General features: G+C 54.8%; 3 protein-coding genes across 3 annotated transcripts; 2 read left to right on the top strand and 1 right to left on the bottom strand.

The window, feature by feature from the left end:
• Positions 1-2,304: 2,304 nt before the first annotated feature.
• Positions 2,305-8,676, top strand: NCLIV_065180 (GA28568, related; the record flags this gene model as incomplete). Its single annotated transcript, XM_003886068.1, has 11 exons — positions 2,305-3,367; positions 3,572-3,791; positions 4,213-4,400; positions 4,582-4,700; positions 4,908-5,137; positions 5,423-5,485; positions 5,923-5,994; positions 6,255-6,291; positions 7,243-7,404; positions 7,737-8,028; positions 8,585-8,676. 11 exons carry the CDS (start codon positions 2,305-2,307, stop codon positions 8,674-8,676), a joined length of 2,538 nt encoding a protein of 845 aa, XP_003886117.1.
• A 1,918-nt stretch (positions 8,677-10,594) lies between these two features.
• On the bottom strand, positions 10,595-11,323 carry NCLIV_065170 (putative snRNP protein Lsm5; the record flags this gene model as incomplete). The annotated part of the gene is made up of 2 exons (XM_003886067.1): positions 10,595-10,771; positions 11,144-11,323. 2 exons carry the CDS (start codon positions 11,321-11,323, stop codon positions 10,595-10,597), a joined length of 357 nt encoding a protein of 118 aa, XP_003886116.1.
• A 4,490-nt stretch (positions 11,324-15,813) lies between these two features.
• Positions 15,814-16,779, top strand: NCLIV_065160 (hypothetical protein; the record flags this gene model as incomplete). The annotated part of the gene is made up of 2 exons (XM_003886066.1): positions 15,814-16,024; positions 16,427-16,779. 2 exons carry the CDS (start codon positions 15,814-15,816, stop codon positions 16,777-16,779), a joined length of 564 nt encoding a protein of 187 aa, XP_003886115.1.

Here is a 16,779-nt window from a genome sequence, read left to right as displayed (position 1 = left end):
ATGCGTCTCGGTATTCTTCGGGCGTTCACGTCTCGGCCTCCGCTTTTTCCCCGTAGAACACATCTGTAGCGAAGGCCGTGGAGATGGAGGGATAGACGTTTCTACTTCAGGTCGCGCAAGTAGCCGTGTGGGTGGTGCGTGCCTAGCTCTCGGCTCTCGTCAGGGCCCCTGCATCTCCCTACGCCGGTCGAATCACGCGCACGAGGAAACCTGTGCGAGTCCGGTGCGTCGCAGACTGCACGAATAGGTGCTTCGCGATCGATTTTATGAATCTTGGCATGCGTGTGTTTTTGACGGCTCTGTTTTTGCGGTGTCTACGGTGTGGCCCCTGTTGTCGAGAAGCTTTTGAAGGACAGCTCTCAATTCTACTTTCCCTGTTGTGTGTTCGGGGACTGGAAACCTTCCTACCGCGAGAGACTCGTTCTCAAGAGACTGGCCTTTACCTGTGAGGAGTCGGCCTTTTGCCGGGGAGACTGCCTCAAAAGCTCCAAAAGGCCTCTCTTTTGTGTCACATTGCATACAGCGGAACGGCAGCGAGTGTGCCAAAACCTAGAAAGCGGAAATCCTACCCGTTGTTGTGCAGAAATCTAGTTGAACCCCGCGAGCGTGTGTGCCTGCCTATCTATGTCTCCCTATATATCAGCAGTGGGGCGGAGGTCTGGGACCCGCCCTCTGAAAAGAAGCGAGGCTCGAGCGTCTCTCTTCCGTGGATGCGTGAACTGAGAAAGGCCAAAAGCGTCGACGCTTCCTCTCTTCACACGATGGCAATCTCTCTCACCGAGTTTAACCCCACGGCGTACACCAGCTTCTTGCCCCCATTTGCCCTATGTAACATGTGGACGGTTGTTTGTGGGAAAAGGAGCGCGCGAAAAACGCAAAGAGCGAGCTGCGTGAACTTGGCGTTGTCTGCTCTGCATGTACCGGCTGATCTCAGAGAGAGAGAGAAGACCTGGAGGAGAGACAGAGAGAGGGTAGCGGAGGCGGCGCTGCCTCTCTAAGGGTTGAGGGTGCACAGACGGGCTTTTTGTTTCTGAGAAGGCGGAGCTCGTTCGCCGCCTTTCTCCAACGTCTACACTTGCCTTTTCTTTCAGGCTCTCTCTTGCTCTCCGAGAAAGGCAGAACCACGAAGAACCACTGACAAAAGTGAACAGGGACCGGCTAGCTGGTGGGAGCGCGTTGAAAGCCGGAGGACGCCGGCTTTCTCTTTCTCCGGAAAGGTTGCTGAAATATCCGTATTTTGAGGTTTTCTCGTCCCCAACAGCACTGGGAAAGTGTAAGACGAAAAGGCGCGTTCTCCTCTGAAGAAAACTCTGCAGTGCCGGTAGCCCCATGTGCTTCTCCCCTCCCCTTCCTGGCGGCGAGGTTGTCCGCTGGACAGCTTGAGGAGCGTTCTCTCGCCCGAAGAGGAGGGTTCGAGTTCTTTCTAGAAGGGGTTTGATTTGTGGATTTTCTCTCCTTTCTTCTTTCGGTTCCCTCCTCGCTTTCCGCTTTTCTTTCAGTCCGATCTGCTTCATTATACCCGGCACCTCTCGAGATACGTCCAGACACAGGCCGCGTCGCGGGGGCCGGGAAAGACTTGCCTCGCTTTTCTCGTTCTTACTTTTTCGCGAGGGGAACCAAGAAAGAAAGAGCGGCAACTGCAAAGTTCTGTACTAACCATTTTGTCCCTCTTGTCCACCGCGAGAACGACGGCAAAAGAGCTGTCCTCTCTTTGGTGTTTCTTCGTCGTTTTTTTTTCTGCCGGATGAACACGCGACAGCCGCGGGAGAGGGGAGAGCCCGCTTTTCGTCCTTCCTTTGGTGTCACGTTTGCGTCTTCTCCGGCGTTTCCTCTTTTTTTTCGCTTTAGAAAACACTTGCTCGAGGACGCCAGACTCCTCTCACGTCTCGGCGAATTCCCTCGGCAACGAGGCCCTCGACGCCGCGTCCCTCCTTGCAGCAGTCCTTTAGCAGAATCGAACGTCTAGCGCTTCTTTTCAGCCGAAACTGAACCGAGAAATGCTCCCCCCTCAGTCTTCTCTTCTCGAATTCGAGTTCCCGGTTTCCACCTCTTCATATCTCTTTTCAAAAGGCCAGGCATATACGGATAGATGTGTGTAGGGTCGGTAAGACCGACATCGACCTCCACGAACAAGGATTTCTTTCTACCGATTCCTTCCCCTTCTCTGCCTTCCACGTCTTTCTGAATTCTCTGAGCGTCTGTCTCCTCTCCCGAGCAACCTCCCGTTCCTCTTCAAGTCGCATGCACTGGGATTTTGCGACGGTTCCCCCGTTCCAGTCCTAATCGTCCTCAGTTTCGTCCACAATGAGCGCGGAGGAGCCGTCGCCCGCTGGGTCAGAAACCCCCGACACTGAGCAAATGGAGGGCGAAGTTGCTGACAAACCAACTGCTGACGAGCCTGCACTCGAAAAGACTGGAGGCAAGTCAGAGACGGAGGGACCGCCTACGGAGCATGTCTCCGAAGAGAACAAGGACGCGGTGCTGGAAGAAAAGCCGGCGCCTTCCTCGCCTGGAGAGGAAGATGGGAACTCTCAAACTGATCCTCCTCAACGGAAGCCTTCGACTGCAGCCGCTCCGAAACGCGGGCTGTCCTCCTCTTCCATGAGGACACGACCCGCGCCTCCTGGAGAGGAAGGTGGGACCTCTCAAACTGCTTCTCCTCAACGGAAGCCTTCGACTGCGGCCGCTCCGAAACGCGGACTTTCTTCCTCTTCCACGGGGACACGACCCGCGCCTCCTGGAGAGGAAGGTGGGACCTCTCAAACTGCTTCTCCTCAACGGAAGCCTTCGACTGCGGCCGCTCCGAAACGCGGACTTTCTTCCTCTTCCACGAGGACACGACCCGCGCCTCCTGGAGAGGAAGGTGGGACCTCTCAAACTGCTTCTCCTCAACGGAAGCCTTCGACTGCGGCCGCTCCGAAACGCGGACTTTCTTCCTCTTCCACGGGGACACGACCCGCGCCTCCTGGAGAGGAAGGTGGGACCTCTCAAACTGCTTCTCCTCAACGGAAGCCTTCGACTGCGGCCGCTCCGAAACGCGGACTCTCTTCCTCTTCCAAGGCTGGGATTGTCTCCGCAAAGAGCAGTCCTGCGCCTCCCCCCGGGGCGAACCCTGCGCGCGTGAGTTCGACCGCTTCGCCCCCGTCTCGCGGCGGATCCGCCTTGGCGTTTCCCGCTCGCTCGAAGGAGATGGAGAGGCGAGCGAGCGGAGGAGACAGAGCGCGAGACGGGTCCGCGGGCGCCCCAGGCCCGAAGGTCGCCCCGCTCAGCGCCGCGAACGTCAAGGGCAGTCTCTGGCAGCAAGTCTTGAGCGACGCGAGGTCGGCGAAAACAGCGGAACAACGCGACTCCTACCTCATCATGCTGGGTACGGAAGAGAGGAAAGAGAAAGCAGAGAGGGAAAAGTGTTGAAAAGAAAAGCCGGGCATGAGATCTCGACTCTCGAAAGTGGTGTGTGCATACACCTGAAGCGCTCCAAGCCTGTTCGCAGGGTTCTGCAAGGACGGATAAAGAAGTCCTCTTTCTTTTCTCTGAGGACCGCCCCGAAAGTGTGCGTGACTCTCTTCTGCAGGATCGTACGACGTGGGGAAAAGTACTGTGCTTCGCCAGCTCCAGACCCTTGGAAGCGTCAAGCCTTTGTCGGCGATCGAGACGTACACCAACACAGGAGGCGTCTCTCTGCTGGATTTTGCGTACATTGGGCAGAGATGCCTAGAGGAAGAGGAAGACCTCTCGAGTGTCGACGCCCATTCCTACGCCAGCGTGTATATTCTCCAGCATCCGCAACTGGCGTAAGAGGGGACAACGCGTCGGGCTGTGTGTTGAACTCTCCCTCACGTGTCGGGTGAAAAGGATCTTCCGCTTTTTAAAAGAGAAAAACGTAAAGTATATCTGTAAAAGATATAACCGTTTTGAATGCTCTACAACTTCAAACGATTTAGGTAAAGCTCATACGTCTATATGCTTTGCGCGAGTGCAGAGCGCACCCTGAAGGGTCTTCGCGCGTGTATCTATCCGTGTTTTCCTTCTTTCCCTTTCTACAAAAGCCGTCCTCGGTCGTGTGCGGCAGCGCGACTCTTCCCAGTTTTGAACGCATGCGTCCTGCTCGTGCTCGGAGCGTGTCTGACGCATGCCTTTCGGGCCTCCGCAGCCTCTCTTCGCGGGCTGTTTTGGGGCATCGAGGGTGTTTGCCGTTTTCCCGTTTCGCTGCAGGGGCCGCCTCGTGGAGTTGCTCCCGCCGTCCGCGCTTCCGAACATGTGCTTCTTGATTTGCCTCGACATGCGCCAGGCGTGGAGCGCAATGGACGAACTGGAGAAGTGGATGCATGTCGCAGAGAACATCACCAACACGCTCCTCGCTCAGCAAGACGTCGAGACTCAAGACGGGCTCCGAAACAGAAGTAGGACAGGGGCACGAGTCAGAAAACGAGGCGGGAAAAGGCGACCGCGAGAGAGCCAGCAGCCGGGGAACGTGGCGGGGACAGGAGGGCGAATGCCTGAGGAGCGATGCGAGGCAGATGCGAACCGAGAGAGGAAAAGGCAGAGTGGTGTGTACATGTGCGCCTGGGACTGCTTGTTCAGTGCAGCGCTACTTGGCGTCGTATCGCCGGAATGCGACGAGCAATGGTGTCACTCGAGCGGTAACTGCCCTGTTGGATCTCCAGAATTTCGGCAGCGTGGCTGGCGGCGCATCTGAAGAGGTGAGGCGCGAGAAGGCCCTCGCAGAACAGGCGTTTTTTCGTGGGCGAGCACTCCCGCAGTTTCGTTCCAGAGCGCTAGCTTCCTGTGGAAACAGCGACGCCCGAGCGTGTTCGAGGGAGAAACAGGTGCGCGTGCCGGCGCGTCTCTCGCGTCTGCATGTACTCGCGCTTTTTCTGTGGAGGCGTGTGTGTTCTCTTCTTCTTAAGCTGGTAAAGAGTCTCGAGGCGGAGAAAGCGAAGGAGGCTTCGTCTGGGGCCGAAATCTCGAGTCAGATTCCCGTGCCGGTCATCGTGGCGGTCACGCGATCCGACGCCTACCAGCACCTGAACAGCCGCCAGAACATGGGACAAATCGACATCATGATGGCGTACTTGCGACGCGAGTGTCTCAAGTTCAATGCGGCGATCGTTGCATGCAGTTGCCGGGACGAGAGAAAGTAAGGGAGAGACCGGATCCACGCTCCGCCGCAGCGCACGAAAAGAAGGGACGGCCGCCTACGCGGCGACTGGCCGCGTCTGCCGCGGGATGTGTCTCTTCGCAAAGGCCGATGCCTCTCTTTTTTTTGGCATGCAGGAAACGGGGAGAGAGATGGAGGAGAGGAAACGGGGAGACAGATGGGAGAGGAAACGGGGAGAGAGATGGGAGAGGAAACGGGCAAGACATAGGTGCGGGGCGTCCCGGCAGGATGATTCAAGATGAGTTTTGTGCGTCTTTTCTGCAGCCCGAGGAACCTGTTGCTGCTCTATCGCTACTTGATGCATCGTCTCTGCAATTGCTTCTTCAAGTAAGGATCCTCCAGTGACTTCGTGACGTAGGGGTCTTCTCTCCAGCTGCGTGAGCAATCCTAGGTTTGGGGCATTAGCTGTTTTCCGTGCAAGCAACCTTCTCCGCTGGGCTTCCACAATTTTTTTCAAGAGAGATCGAGTCTCTAGTCTCTCTTCAGTGTGTGTACAGCCGACCAGGTCGAAGAAGAGAGAGAGGGAGCGGAAGTGATAAAAGAGCAGCAAAACACGTGGAGGTATATATGTTTGCCTTGGTATATCTATTTATATATATATATATATGGATGTATATGGCTGTGAAGATAGATATCTGCACATCCAGATACACGGATATACCCTGCATAGTCTTCGCCTTACTTGAATCCGGAGACAATTTTATGGGCCCCATCTGGGATGTTTGATTTCACGTTCTTTTCGTGGTCCTTTCCGTTTCCTTCAGGGAGTTGCCAGTGACAGACGACGTCGAGGCTTTCTTTATGCCCTCGGGGTTTGACACCGTCGAGGATATCCAGTAAGATTTCCTGCGGAAACGCTGTCTCTCAAGAGCTCTAGCTCTTCGGTCGCCGCTGTTCCCGGAGTTAACGCGAAACACTGAATTGGGTTACGTTTCCTTTTTCGGATTTCTTCCCGGAGGTTCAAGAGTTTGGGGCGCAACCGGGAGCGCAGCGGCGTTGCTCAGAGTAACTGAGGAAGTTTTCTGTAGTTTGCCCTGGGTCCGGTCGCTTTAAATTTCTCTCCCTTTGCCTTGTTTCACCTTTTTTGATGCTTCAGGAAAGCGGTGGAGCAGACGGTGGCTGGGAGCTTCGAGGTGCGGATAGGAGAAAAGCAAGAGAGATTGAGGAAGATAAAACGGCGGGGAAAACAGGGAAATCGAGGGCGAACAACCGCGAGAAGCCGCAATCGAGGAGGCTAGGAAAGAGAAAGAAATGGACGGGCGCCAAAGTTTAATTGGTGATTCACCTGGAGCTCGTGTCCCACATTTTGCCTCGTTTTTCTTGTTTTGTTCATGGCGACTGCCTTCTAGGACAAGCAGATATGATAACACCTTGCGAATAACAACCTTTCCCTCGATAGCACTTGTGCCTTTCATTATCCACTGGTCCTTTCCACGTCCTGATCAAAATATTTTCTATTAAAACACGTTGTCTTTTTCCATCTCGCACCGTCATTGGTGGCTGGGTGTATGTACAGAAACCGTTCGAGGCATGGATTACGAGACACATGGAAGCGAAGAAGGTATGCAGCAAGGCGTTATCTGTGTCGTGGCGTTGTTCGCTTTCCGAGTTTGTTTCCTCGGAGGGTCGTGTCACCTGTACTTCAAGAACAGTTTCTGGTTCCTCCGCCCGCGGCTTTGCTCCGTGCCTCCTCGCTCTATATCCGCTGCTATCCCCGGTTACTTCCCCTCTTCTTTCTGTGCCTTTCGGTCTTTTCTCATTTCGTGTTGTCTCTGCGGTCCCTCCGATCTGCGTTTCTCGCTCGCTTTTCTCTAATGCTCTCTCGTCCCCACTGTTTCCTGCTGTCCCAGCGTCTTCTGTTCTCCCGTGCTTGCTTTCACCCTTCCGACTCCATCTTCCTGTCTGTGTTTTCTGTCTCCGGTTCTTCTCCATTCTCGGCTCGTCCTTCCTTTTGCTGTCTTGCCGCTCTCTTCGTCTCCCCAATTTTGCGCCTCTGTGCCTGTTCTCCGACTCGCCCCGCGGCCGTCCCTGCGCGCCTCCCGCACCCCTCTTCCGCTGTCCCCCTGTGTCCCTCTTCCCGTCAGCTCGAGGACCAAACAAACACGGCAGTGCCTATTCAGACGATGCAGGAGTTTCTCCGGCAAATGGAAGAGCAGTTCCCAGCTGCGGCGGTCGCGGCGAAGCCGATGGGCGAGAAGCGCTTCTCGCTCCTCAGTGGCGCGCCGTCTGCCTCGGGGGCCTTCGGCGTAAGCAGTGCAGATTTAAACAGACGTTTGCGCAGGAGACATGTGCTCGTCTTCACTCGATCGCCGCAGACGTGTCAGAGTGTCTCTCCACGGATCTAGGTGCATAGGGCGTCTGTGGGGATCAGAGGTTGCTCGAGGTGTTCCGCTGTATGTACACCCCGCCAGAGAGCCCGTTTTCAGTGGTGCGTTTTTCCCTTTTTTGCGTGGATATGCACCTCGGGGAGAATGTCTGAACCCAAAAAGACCTGCGAGGATACGTGCCTCTCGAGAGATTTGTCCCCCCTACGCATAGGGATATGCACGCGCTTCGCTTTTGCGTTTTTGGTATCCAGAGGACAGAGTCTGGTCGTCGTAGTCTGGTAGCCGGATCGCAGCGTCCGACGATTTCGATTCAACCCTCGGCCAATTTTGCGCGACCTGAGATGCAGCCCACGAAAGCGTACATGTCGGGTCCCGGCGCCGAAGGCTTGGACAAAATTCGGACGCGGGCTGAAGTTCCGCGGCTTCGTTCCTCCGTGCTTGCCACCAAGACCATCGCGACAAGCAGCTCGAGCGTCTCGCCAGGCGCCGGTGGGGCAGAGTCCGCCTCCCTCCAGAACTTCTTCCAGGGATTGCTCGCCAAAAGTAAGGAAAGAAAAGACGGTTGAGCGAAAAGGCGCGAGAGTGGTGAGCACGGCGGGGAAGCGCCGGAGCACATGGAAGCGGACGAGATCGGCCAAGTCATGGCGTATTTAGCGACCGCAAGGGAGAAGGCGTTCAAGACGGGGAGTTTGTTGGTTCAAAGATGGAACATACACGAGATAAAAGAGGATGCAGAAATGGAAGAGAGGAGAGGATGGAGAACGCGTCCCTTTAGATAATGCAGCGGAACAGCGTGAAGGAAGCGTCACAGATGATGGAGAAGCCCGTAAACCGTAAACTGTCCCAACGGGACAGAAACGCGACGTGGCTTCCCCACGTGGAGAGGAAGGCTGCCGTTGTTGTAAATAAGGGATTTTTGCTCTGTGTTCGACACGAGAGGGAACAGAAAGAGGAAAGCTCGTATCAGTTGGCCAGGCACCTATTGGTTATCGATGAAGAGAATTCTCGCCCGCTTCGTATGTTTTCTTGGTGGCGGCGGAGCTTCGTCGTGTTTCATGCTTTTTTCCCCAGTTTCCTCCCTGGCTTTTTCGTTTTTCAGACAAGACGAAGGTTCCGGCTACTCCTCGCGGGCGCGTGCGACCGAAGACAGGCCCCGAGGCCGAGCAGAAGAAAGCGCCAGGGGAGGCGTAGGCAGAAGAATCACGTTCGTTTTCGATCTTTTCCTGCCACGCGTGGGGTTCTTTGGAGTCTTGCCTGTGTTTTGCTGCGTAGCTACTGGGGGCAGACGCCAGCAGAGAGGATACCAAGTCGGCAGAAAAGGTCAGATATCTGTGGTACTCTTCTTAAGTCAAGGCGGGTCCGCGGCCTTCAGCTCTCCAGCCTTTGGAGGATGAGCTGGCCGCTATACAGGAAACGCAGGAAGCAAAAAGGCAGGGGGAAAGGGGTGAGAGCGAATCAGCTGTTAATGTTTGGGGTCTCCGCTTGGTTCTTTCGTTGTCGTTTCCGGCGCAGGCGGGACGCCCGTGTGGACACGGTGCGCAGAGTGGAAAGTGGGGGGCAACCGCCGAAGAAAAAGCGAAACAGAACAGACGCCCGTCTAGTGAAGAGAAAAGTGCAAAAAACAGTTGGGGTTCAAAAGTGTGTTTTCCTCATCCACAGCTCGTTTTTCAGTGACCGATTGTTCGGGTCATGGAAAAGGATTCGGGTGTGTGTCAAGCGTTGTTCAATCGTGTCGGCGAGGGAGTACTTACGCTAACGTTTTAAAACGCAAGAACTACGCATGAGAGTTGTTTCGTAGCACAATTCACACAGTATTGTAAACGAGCAGCCAGGAGCTGAAGGCGAAGCAGGAACTCGTAGCTCTCCCCGCGATTCAGTGCCGGTGTCGCAAGGTGGTACGCACCCATCAAACACTTTCGAATAGTTTCTCTACCGGAGTTTTCGCTGTTGCTTTTGGTCGCGGTGATACGGGGAAAGGCACAGGTGGACTGTCGTTAACGAATCACATCACGTTTCCTAACGGGGAGTTGCGGGCGAAGCCGGGACCACCTGGACGAACCAGTTGAGTCCGGGAAGGCGCGTTAGCTGGGTTGCTGAGGCCTAAAAGCTGAGAGGGAAGAATTTCCGCAGCAGATCGGACCAGGTTTGTCACACGCGAGGCGCATCCACCTGGAAACAAACCCCCCTCAAAAGGCTCGCAGAAATGGGGCTCTGACGAGAGCAAGGGAGCGGTGGGAGTGTTTGAGAGCCTTTTTGTGATGACGCGTATCTGTTTGCCACATACAAGGCACTGTTGCCTTTGCCTCACTGTCGTGGAATAGCTCGTTACTGGCGACTCCGAGGGGAGGGAGCATGGACTGTCCTGTGTCAAGTCCCTATGTTCAGCGCGCTCCGGTAGTGAACAGTGGTCTCTTGCGCGCCGAGAAAAAGTGAGAAGTCCTAGATTTCTCCGCGCGATTCGGAATTTACCGTTTTTCCGTAGAGCAGGGAAAGACTCGGTTCAGCGCATCCGTGCGGAAATCCGCATCCACATACCAGCGGATGGTGTTCGGCAGGGGACAGCCGCCCTTTTCCCGAAGGAAATGCGTGAAGGAAACTTCCGCCCTACCCTTACCGTAACATAGAGGCAGGAGGTACTGTCTGAGGACTGTGATGCGGGATTCTGCAAGCACTCCCGTTCCCTCACACCAAAGCATTCGCATCTAGCCAGCTGCGCAGTGCTCTGATCTCTGGGTTTTCGCGGGTGCCGCTGCGGTTCCGAATCCGGGCAATGTGCAGAGAAACAGACTCTACCGATAATGTCATAAAAGCACATATCCATTCATGATATTTCCGCTCCTAATGCCGACCTTGTACGGACGAGCCTTCGCTTGCCGTCTGTACCGTCAGAAAGTAGAAAACCCGAACAAAGTTCACGGGACAAACGTCAACACAGCCCCGAAGTTCCTGCGTCTACCTAGACAAACCGACAAGAAGAGAGGAGTGATTCGGTTGCATGTCTTTGCCGGAACGGCAGTTAGTGAGAGAAGAGAGAGGCGAACGCAGCCAGGGAAACACCACCACACACACGGCGGCGGACGCATGCTCGACTGCACTTCGCGGAAGGTTCCTACTCCGCGGTTTTTGCGTCGGCTGTATCGCCCCCGGATTCCACTTGTTGCGCCTCTTCGGGATCACCTCCGGGCACGAGCATTGTGATATTGTTGCCGTTCAGAAGAATGCTTTGAAGCTTGGTCTTCTTCACGCCAGTGGGGGTGAATGTGTACTCGGTAACGTCGTCCAACACCTGAGGCGAAAAGAAAAGACAACGGGACGCGCTCGCTGGAGGTCCAGAGTAAACCCAACAACGGAGGCCGAACGCAGTGTTGACTCGGTCGTCGACGGGATGAAGATGTGCACTTCCAAGTGCAAAACGGATTCTCCGGCGAACAACGGGCGGAGAAAAACACGGCCACACAGACCACTTTAAAAGAACTCACAACGGCGGTTCCCGCGACTGGAATCCTTCCCTGTCTGATTCCCAAACGCCCGATCGAAGATGCATCGGCTGATGCTCCACACAGGCTGCGCATGACAAGTGTTTGAGCACCGAAAGTCGGGCGCCGCGGAGCCTAAGCGGATCTCGCCTCGGTGCGATTCAGAGCCGCAGGACACGCACCATGTTGACAAAGTCATCGAAGCCTCGGAGAGTGCCGGCGAGCTCCTTATCGCCTTTCATGATGATCCACATGCGGCTTCCAATGCACTTGTCTACCAGCGCGAGAGGCAAGTAGCTTGGGCCCCCGCTCACCACTCCACTTGTTGCCGGCGCGACTGTCGCTTTGGAAGCTGCGCTCATTGTGTCGGGTTCCTGTCACATCAAGCAAAAAACAGAGGCGACGGGATATGGAGAAGATGGCAGAGGAAGGCGAGTCAGACAACGCCAGGCGGGCTGGGCCCCACACCGAGCAGGAGTGCTCCAGGTCCGGTCAGTCGACTGTCCTTCACGCGCGCTCTCGAGCTTTCCTGGAGTCTAGCAGCGGCCGCGAAGCAACATGAAGTTAACAGTCGCTTCTCCTCAAGGCTGCCGGAGGTGGAAAGGTTCAGCGGGGCGGCTGAGAGAAAAGGACAACGCGCAAGCGACGGACGTGTTGACTCCGGCGTCTCTCTGAAAGACCTCTGCGGCCTGATCGCCATTCACACAGACAGAGTCCCCCCCTTTTCCTGCGGTTTCACCGTGGTGTAACACAAAGTCGCAATCCGGTTAGGCCCTCGCCCGGCGACGTGCCTCCGGGATCTGGGCAACTCGCGCCTAACTGTAAACGTGTAGGGAGAGAACGAGACGTCGGCCGGCGCGTGTTATCGTAAACGGTGCGTTACCTGCCTCTCTTCTGCGCTCGCATACTTCAAGAACACCGCGTTTGGCTGCTCATTCGGAGATTCCCCCTCGAAATTCTAAGGGAACGCCGGAAGAGACACGTTCCTCACGGGATGCCGAAAAAAGCGCGAGTCCAAAACGTAACGGTACGCAAGGGGGGAAATCTCGCGACACGCGGCAGAAGGAATCGACAACTTCTTGGTCGGCGCACAGATAATGCTGACGGATCTGGTTCAGGAGCTGTCAAGATTTTCGGCTGGTTCCTGGTAGTCCAGACATGCACGGCGAAATGTAAGCGTGCGTAACGGGAAGGAGCGACGCGTTAGAAAGGTCGGGCACGAAAAGGCAAGTGCAGGCACGCGGGAGTCGCTGAAAAACAGCTAATTCCCATATCCTATTGCTTCTTATATCACTACTCCAGATGACCTTCCACCAGAAAAGCCTTGAAAGTAATTTTCCAGTGTGCATGACACAGAATTAGTCGGTGCATGCGGCAGCCGGGCACCTGAGGACTCCAGATGGGACTGGCCGACGAGGCTTTCGCCGTCAAATCGTCGAGAGGCATAATATCTCAGTTGCATCTCTCTTCAGTTCTTTGCGCACAGATAGGAATTGTCAGTTGCTCCGTTGTTCCACGGTCCTCGCCCGGACCCGACACGATTGAGATGCCATCAGGAGAATCCTTGGGGAGCCCAAGGATTCATATGCGGTCTACTGGATCGTTTGTATTTCCGGGACTGAAAGCTTCTTCGGGAGGCGCGTGAATGCTGTTTGGTTAGCACTTTGCCTTTCGGAGCTCTGTGAGGACTTTTAGCGGCCGTGAGTTTTCAAGAGACTTCCAAAAGTTTAAACAATTGACTTCCAAAAATGCGTTGTGCGGGCCCCGGCCGTTACGAGAGTCTTAAAGAGTTTAAGCCTTTCTTGAAGCCATCGCGTCTTTATCTGTTAAGGTTCCGCTGCCTTTTATATCGGCGATGCATATCCGTAGTAACCAAGACATGCCCACTTCGCGTTTTCTGTTGCTTATACATGTGGGAAATTCTGTAATAGTAAGCGGGGCGAGCTACCGCATGTATTGTTCGTTATCTTTTTGCTGCTGGGCACACACGCGCACCGGGTAAGTTGGATAGTCGGACAAGGGCTCGCTTCAGGGGATCCTCGGGTCTTTCGCTTGGCGATTCCCAATCGAAAGCGCATTACGTCGCTGCCGCCAGCTCAGAAAACACGGATCTGTCCGATTCCTGGAGCCCGGTCAGATGAACACAAAGGGGGGAACACCGCAAAAAAAAAACCGGCATCCGCAAGTCCCGCTCCTTCAGAAACGAAACAGATGTGTGGAAATGAACGATTCGTTGCTTGCTTACTAATCTGTACACCTGTAAACGTGTGACCAACGTGGTTTCGGCTTCGTGGCGACTGTTTCCGGCCCAAATGTTGTCATCGGCATGGGAAACGGAGAACGAAAAAACACAGCAGAAGCCTCGAAAGGGTAGCAGTGTTACTGCAGGGGCACCTTTTACAGCTTGTTCTGAAGTCGATCCATAGCAGAAGATGCTTAAAAAGATTCACTCTCCCACGCGATACGAGATTAGGGTACCGGCAGCACGGCACCGGCCGGTAACACTTTCGCGGCAGGTGAAAGCTTTCAGTTGCTGTGGGTATGTAGCTAGCATTTCCAGCACCTGGTATCCAGGATTGTTCATCGAACTTCAAAAACCCGTTTCAATCATTGTTAGACAGCAAAGGCTCTTGCTTAAGGGGCCAGCAACCCTGTTTTTCCGTGCTGTCGGAAGACGCTGCCACGCTTACGTGTTGTTCATCACGGCATACCTGCTCTAGTTCCGTACCGCTTTTTTGGCTCGGAATCAAGAGCAGCTTTCTGGGGCAGTTAACTTCCTGTAAAGGCATCTACTATTACAGGGGTGGTCTGTCTGCGTCATTTTGGACCATGCCTAGCCTCAGCGTTGGTGCCGGGACAGAAGAGCAAGGAAAACTGCCGCCTACCTAGAGCGGTCGTCCAGCTTTACCGGCTTTGGAGGGCATTACTTTTAACGCTGCTTAATACGGGGACTAGGGCCAGATAACATTGGACCAAGGCCTGGTTTCAAACAACTTGTGCCACGAATCGCGGGGATCTCCGCTTTCGTGTAATGACGTTGTTCGTGTTTCCGCAGCGTGTTTTGGGTCTCTGGGTTGAGTGCAGTGTTCGCTATCCTTCCCGTTTGAAGTTGCTTGTGTAGGTATGAAGCTGTTCATCAGATACTGTTTTTCTTGGAGGCATTGTGATGCGGATCGACGAGCGTCAGCCAGTCCAGCTGCTCTCTGCTGCTGGTAGCTTCTCCCTGTCCTTCTTCCCTTCGAACTACCTCGCGGACAACGCTGCCACGGGAAAAAAGCCTTTGTGATCAACACTGAAGAGGCTACGCTGTGGTCCTGCGATTCTCGGTGGGTGTCAGGGCCACTCGAGGGTTGCAGGGCTGAGCAGTAGAGCAGCGTCGCAGAATAGAACATGCAAAGCGAGTTAAAGAAGATAGTATTTATGAGATGACTAGCATACAGCACAACGTCTTGTGCACCCCAAAAACGACATGTGTGCGTCAGGAGACGTGCGTTGTTCTCCAGCTGGCACTCGCATTGGTGGCCTCATGCTAAGCGTTCAACTGCTCCACTGATTTGTGTTCAAGTGCTTCCGTACACTGACTCGGCGGCGCAGGGTCCTCGGTGTCTCACGTTTCGCAGTCGGCCGCCCTTACCAGTTTGGTTTCTGCTGCTAATCAGCAAGGTTCGAATGCCTCGGTCTACGTTGCAGTGAGAACTCCGAAATTCCCGTGGGAAGGCTCCGCAGTGTCGCTACCCATCGGCCCTACCACGTGCACCTACCCGCTCGGGAGACCGGAGCTTTAACATTATGCCGGGAGCGTTGTCGAGCGTTTCTGCGGGTTTGCCCCGACCCCCAGGATGCCTGTGCTGCTGCGAGTGTAAAAATGCCGAGAGATTTCTTCTTTGTGGCGAGCAACGTGAGCGTCAGTTGCAGCTGGTAGGCTGCGTAGAGGGTTCGTTGCAATCACAAACTGCAGGCACGCTTTCGCTGGCGGTCGCTTACATGCATACACAGAACGGTGGAGCATGCGATGCCGTCGTCGTCGTTGTCGTCGGGCAATCGAGTTAGAGAAGGGGTTAACCTCACCAGACACGCTGAGATTTGACCAGGCAACTCCTTCTGCCGGAGAAAAACGAAGATACTAGCTCCAGTAAAAAAGCCTGCATGCAGGCCACAATGGGGTCCTCTGCTGGCCGTCGAGCTGAATCGGCGATGTCGAGTGTGCGTTTTTCGTGGCTGCATGTCCGGTTGTGGTGGCACACGAGGACCGCACGCTTCAATCGAAGAAGTGAGACAATGTTTCCGCGAACAGCGTGATAAATTCCAGTTTGTGTCACTGCGTGTTGTCTCGTTCTACAGCGTTCATCCTGAGAGATGCCGATGGCCGGGGTCAGCGAACGGCCGTCGTTCGGGTAGCGCTGGGTCGAGGTGTCCCCGCGTAGGGCCGGGTACGGTCGACGGCGGGAGGCTGAGTTAGGTATAAAATAAAACGGTGTCTAGCGTCATTGTCGGTTATGTTTGCATGTTCAATTCGTATGCTTCACCATAAGACTCTCTTCAGGGCTTTGAGTTCGTGGCAGCCGAGGAACCATGGAGCCAGGTCTCATCAACGCAAGTGGCGGGGACGTGCCGTGTCCTGGCACACATTTTTGCACTATGCTTCAGAATCTTTAATCTTTGGGACTCTCAGTGTAGCAAGCGGCCTTCTCGATGGTACGAGAAGGAAGGCGTACACGTTCAGTGTGGGCAGAGCCAGTGCATCCAGCTCCAGCCTCCCAGTGTATGTGCTCGCCGGAGTTTTTCCCGTCAGCCTTTCCGACCTCTCTTCCGGCGGACGCCAACCCCTTTTGCTCTGTAGGCTGTTGCCAAAATGATGATGATTAAGTACATTTGTTCCAAGCCCACGGGCGGCGGGCCAGCCCCGTTGATTTTGAACCCCGTGGGAAAGTGGGTAAGGGTGCTCATCTTGCTGCATATCATCTTGTTCTTTGCCGCCTCCGCCACCTTCGTTTTCCCCTCCGTTGGTGACTTGTCTTGCCCCGATCTGCTCTTTAACGTCAACTACTGCGCAACCTGTTCTGGTAAGCGTTTTAAGGCGGGAACTGTACAGTCACGCCTGCGTAAGTAAAGACACATGTCTTCACGAGAGAGCGGCAGGGGGCGGATATTGATCCGGTATGTGGTTCTGCGCCCCCACCAGGATGCTCATAGACTCTTCATTCTGCGCGGTTTCACAGGAAACTGAAACTTTTCCCGTCGCCCCTGCCCGGATGCTTTTGTGGTACTCGCCGTGAATGCCTCGATCACGTGAACATACAACACCGGCTACCGTGGCTAGCGGACTTACGTTCTCTTTCTTATTTCTTTGCTTTTTCGGCGGCTTCGACGCGTCCCGTGAGGACCTTAGCGGTTTCTTCTGATGGTTTGCCTCGATGTATACGTGTTGAGAGCTTTGTATTCTCTGTCTTTTCCTCTCTCCGCAGCTGTGGCGTTCGCGATGACGATTTATTTCAGTCTGATCTACTGCCAGAGCTGGGGTACCGAAAGGGAGTGGGCCAGTGCAAGCCTGATTACGATGGCTTTGGCGATTGCCGACATGTTGGCGGCAGGCTGGGGCATTATTCTCCTTGTCGAATCATCATCGAGCATGACCCTACAGGAGACATCGGAGGAGACCAATTACGGCTGCTCGGACTGGAAAGCCTACTTCTTCTATTATGCCACAGCGACTCTAATCTCCATTCACGTCATCATTGCACTCTCCTGCGCCTTGGTCTCCATCATTCTAGCTCAAGGTGTTGGAGCCCAGCTGGAGGAAATTCGAAGAATTGTCTAA

Source organism: Neospora caninum, chromosome XII (genome assembly GCF_000208865.1).
Source record: "Neospora caninum Liverpool complete genome, chromosome XII".
NCBI classification, from domain to species: Eukaryota; Apicomplexa; class Conoidasida; order Eucoccidiorida; family Sarcocystidae; genus Neospora; species Neospora caninum.
Note: the sequence above shows the minus strand (reverse complement) of the source record. Positions and strands in the feature narration are given on the sequence as shown.